Source organism: Hipposideros armiger, unplaced genomic scaffold, assembly GCF_001890085.2.
Source record: "Hipposideros armiger isolate ML-2016 unplaced genomic scaffold, ASM189008v1 scaffold_222, whole genome shotgun sequence".
Classification (NCBI taxonomy): Eukaryota; Metazoa; Chordata; class Mammalia; order Chiroptera; family Hipposideridae; genus Hipposideros; species Hipposideros armiger.
In genome coordinates this window covers 1,578,150-1,583,103 of record NW_017731572.1, presented here as the reverse complement: position 1 = coordinate 1,583,103, position 4,954 = coordinate 1,578,150, and the positions used below count along the sequence as shown (strand labels likewise).

At 35.0% G+C, this 4,954-nt stretch overlaps 1 protein-coding gene across 1 annotated transcript in view; it reads right to left on the bottom strand.

Moving 5' to 3' along the window:
- Positions 1-1,886: 1,886 nt before the first annotated feature.
- The window catches only part of TMEM220 (transmembrane protein 220), a 22,681-nt gene continuing 19,613 nt past the window's right edge, over positions 1,887-4,954 (bottom strand). The window contains exon 6 of the mRNA XM_019654430.1: positions 1,887-3,661. Within this exon, the coding sequence (XP_019509975.1) occupies positions 3,526-3,661 (136 nt within the window). The 3' untranslated portion in view covers positions 1,887-3,525. The remainder of the gene's footprint in view (positions 3,662-4,954) is intronic.

The window sequence follows — 4,954 nt, the reverse complement described above, 5'->3', positions numbered from 1 at the left end:
GCGATATAATCCGCAAAACAGACTTTATTTTAGCCTTACCTGAGATTTTTTTACTTTTTACAAGGTTCATGTATTATCTATGTAACGTAAAATTCATAATAAAAAAGATAGAAGCTTTTCCTTTTTACTCTGTTGTGTGAGTGAGCTTTGGACATTTTGGTTTTTGCTCAGAATATCCATCATACTGTAGGATTGTGTTCCTATTTTGTAAACCAAAAATACCAAGTTACTTCACAGGTTAATGAAGGGTGCCCCCATATGAGGCTACAAGAAGGGCCTTCAAAGAAGTCATGTGGTCCTCTTATGATTCCAACTAAAGCAGGACCAAGTGCCAGTGCAGCTGTGTGCCTGCTGACGTGGTCTGCTTGGGCCACCAGCTAGTGGCTGCGAATGAATTTACCCATGAATCCCTTTAGATAAATGGAACATGTTAACTCAGTTGTCGTACATACTAAGGCTTATTTCCAAAAACACTTACTAGATGGCAACACTAACTAGATTACTGTTTAAATGAAGAGAAATTTTGATTCAGGGCTTAAAAAACAATACTGGTCAACATAAGTGTGCCCGCTGAGCACCTGGGAAGCACGGGGGTATCCAGGCGTATTGGTTTTCTATGGCTGCTGTAACAAGTTACCACAAACTTAGTAGCTTGAATAACACAGATTTGTTCTCTACAGTTCTGGAGGTCAAAAGCCTTGAATTATTTTCACTGGGCTGAGATAAAGATGTCATTAGGCCCTGCTCCCTCAGGAGGATGAACAGGACAATCTGTTTCCCTCCCTTTTCCAGCTTCTAGAGCTGCATTTCTTGGTTCCTTGGCTCATGGCCCCTCCATCTTCAGAACCAGCAAGGTAGCATTTTCAAATCTCTGTTGTCACACCACCTCTTCTGTCTGTGTAGTCAGGTCTCCCTCTGCCTCCCTCTTATGATTGTGATTACAATGAGGGCCCACCTGGATCATCAGGCTAATCTCATCTCTAGATCCTTAACTTGATCACATCTGCAAAGTCCATTTTGCTACATAAGCTAACATCCATAGGTTCCAGGGATTAGGGCCTGGATATCTTTGAGGGCCACTGTTGAGCCTGTCACAGAGGTGACTGTGATGTGCTTGTGTTCACCGGCTTTATGATGCATGAGGACACAGACATCCTTAGATACGTGTAAAGAAGGGACTGGGAATGGGGAGTAGGGATTTATTTACTGTTTTTCTGAAGGGATTGGGGTTGACTTGAAGAAGAGAAAATGGTTTAAATAGGTATGGAAGTGTATTTCACGTAGACAGAATTGCATAAGCAGACGTACTGAAGGATATGCTGAGTTTAGGAGAAGCAGGGAATGCTGTGAGGATTCACCAAACAGTTCTGGGGGTATGGCAAGAAATAAAGCAGGATAAGGCCAGGCCAGGGTTGTGTGGAGATGAGCTTTGAACTATGCGCCCCGAGTTAGAATTTAACTTGTCACACAGCGAAGAACCCTTATGTTTCTGGGCTGGGTAACATGGCTAGATTGTGCTTCAGTCCAGCAGTGGATAATGAGACCCTGATTAGAAGAGTGACAATGGGAGGAAACCAGGCTGGTGATGACAGGTTTTGATAACAAATATGAAACTAATAATACTTAAATTAAATTAAAATATGGAGTTTAAAAGCAATTTCAGTAATGTTTTCTAAAGGCAGTACTCTACCAAAAGTGAGTTCCTTTTAGATACTTTTGGAGATTCAAAAGGAACTGTATATTTACAGATTTCAGTGTGATATGGGAGATGCAGATATGTTAAGTAACTTTATCTTGAACATTACTTTTAAAAAAAATTGGAACATTACTTTCTTTTAAGCATAGAATCAATCATGGGTAGGTCATATATATAATTTGCAAATAAGTCCATTTCTTCATGTATGATTTTAATAGTTATAAAAGCCATAAATCTGCAAGCTAAAGGTACCCTGGAACATTGAAATCCTTTATATTTATCTTATTGATCCTTAAAATAAATTTCACTTTAATTGCTTTAGTATCAACTAGATTTTTTCCTTTTACTTCATCTACATCTTGATAAAGAATTGCTGACTGTCTATTGACCATTGTGTAAAACAAACAAAACACATGCTTACATCCTTTAACATTTGTAGAATACTGAATATTGTGTTAAGGCTATAAAAATAAAGACACAAACTACCAGGCTCGTTTTCACTCTCTTGATGTCTGACTGGTGCTAATACTTTTTGAGTGAAGTATTTCCTAAATCTCATGACAGAGTTTGATGCTAGTCTGTGTAAAAAGCTGCCATCCAGATGTTCTAAAACAGCACTGACCAACAGAACTATAATGTGACCCACATAAGTAATGGGAAATACTTTAGTTCACATTTCGAAAAGTAAATAATAACTGATAAAATGAACTTTAATAATGTATTTACCCCAGTATATCTAAAATATTTTATCATGTAATCAATATAAAAATATTTTACATTTTTTTATATGTATTTAAAACCTAGCATGTATTTTATACTTAAAACCCATCCATTTGGACACTAATTTCATTGAAAATACTTGATCTGTATTTAGATATAAAATTGGCAGTTGAAGAAGTAGATTCAGACACTCAAGCTGTTCCAAACACTACATTTTCTAAGAACTGAATTGATATGTTTTTAAATTAAAATTTAAAAAAAAGAAAAGAAAAGAATACTTCCTCAATCAGTGTAGCCACATGTCAAGTGCTCAGTGTGACATGCCTAGTGGCTACCGTATTGGAGAGTACAGCTCTAAAATGGTCTCCCCAAGATTACTTTTGATATTCATTAAAAAAAAAATGTGTATAGATTTTGGTTTTATTTTTTATTTACAATGTAATTAGCATTCCCTATTTCCTTTTTGGTTCCAAATTCCTTTATTCTATCTTAACTTGCCTTTTTTTCCAAGACATGCTTGTTCGTTTGGTTTATCTGGAGTCCTCATTTCGATCACGGCACTGTACCAGTTAAATATAATAAGATTAGTTCAGGGCTATAGCTTTCTCTTGAATCTCTGTTTCTACTGGGTTGTCAGAAAAGTCATGACGTATTTTTTCTATGTTTTTCGTTGCAAAAATGCGTCATGACTTTTCCAACAACCCAATATCATATTAACCAAACCCTGCTTCCCTCTGTTTTAGTCATGTGTAGCCCTTGGTAAGCACTGAATATTTTCAGAGTGCTGTCATATGATCTAGTTTAATTCTTGCAACTGTATAAGTAAGTAGCAGAGCTAGTATTCATAAAGAAATATCCTGCAGGAGGTTTTTTTATATTTGCCCGTCACACAGATAGTGAGGAAGCTGAGTCAGAATTCATATTTCTTAACTTTTTTTCTACTGCCATTTCTATCCTATGACACAACAGAATGTGAGACCCCGTCTCTTATTAGTCCCATCTAATCCTACGTTGTAGGCAGCCTTAAAAAGTTCTTAGGATTAAAAAAAAAAATCGTGTTTATAAAAAATGGAAAATTCTTGTTTTAAGAACAGGATTCTTCACTTCATTTAAATTACTGTCTTGCAGTGAGTTGGCCAGGAGGACCGCATCTCCTTGTTTATGTATATATAGATCCATGAGGCAAATGGGAAAAGAGCAATTACAATGGCAATAGCCAACTGAATTCTTCCACCAACTGGATTCCTACAAAGACACAAAAATTATCAATGAAAATCCAATGAAAATTATATAGAGTACTTTGGAAACAAGTATAAAGATGGAGTTCAGTAAAATACATCATTATATTTTTGTATGATCCTTTTTCTCAAATTTTTTATTGAAATATAACATTGATCTGTATGAATTCTTTATATATTCTTAATATACATCCTTGTTGTTTACGTGTTGCAAATAGCTTTTCCCACTCACTTAATGATGTCTTTTGAGGAACTAAAGTCATTGACTAAGGAATGTTAAAATTGATCTTTTCGTAATTTTTTGTGTCCTGTTTAAGAAAATTTTCCCTCTCAAGATCTTGAAAATAATTATTTTTTTCCTAAAAGCTTCATTTTTCTGCCTTCACATTCGATCTGTAATCCATCTGGAATTTGATTTTTTGGAGGTTGTAAAGTAGGGATTGTTTGGCTTTTTTTTTTTCTCTGTGAGTATTCAGTTGCTCCAGCACTATTTATTGAAAAGACTGCCTTCCTTTGCTAACCTGCAGTGCCACTGTTGTCATAAGTCAAGGGTCTATGTATGTATGGATCTGTTCCCTAGATTCTAGATGGTTTCATTCTCGTTTATCCTTTTGCTTTAGCCTATGCTACCTTAGGATAATTACTTAGGTCTTCCTTATTTTAACATTTAGGTCTTCTTTAATTTCTCCTGTAATATTTTATAGTTTTGTGTGTGGATATTTTGCATTTCTCTGCTAGATTTATTCCTAGGGAGTTGATTTTTTTTATTATAAGTAGTAACTTTATTATTTTCTGTTACTTGCTGATAAAAGTGCAGTTGATTTTAGTAATATTGACGTAGTGTTCATCAATCATGCTAAATTCACTTATTCATATAACTTTTTAGATTCGTTTTGATTTTCTATGTATGCAGTCATGTCACCCATGAATAATGAAAATTTAATTTTTCCTTTTCCAGTCCTTGGGCCTTTCATTTCTTTTCTTGCCTTATTTTACTGACTAGGACAATAGCTAGAACAGTGGTGAATAGAAGTGTCAATAATGGCTAACCTCATCTCTTTCCTGATCAGAGGAAAAGTTTCAACAGCTCACTGTTAAGGATCATGCTTTGGCATAAATACCCTTTATCAGTGTAAGTTCCCTTGTATGCCTATTTTCTAAGAGCTGTTATCATGAATGGATGTTGACTTTTACCAAATTCTCTTTTTGTATAGATTAAGATAGTTTACTTTCTTTTTTTCTGTTTATGTGGTGGAAAACATTGGTTGGTTTTGAACATTAAACTAACTATTTTTTTTTT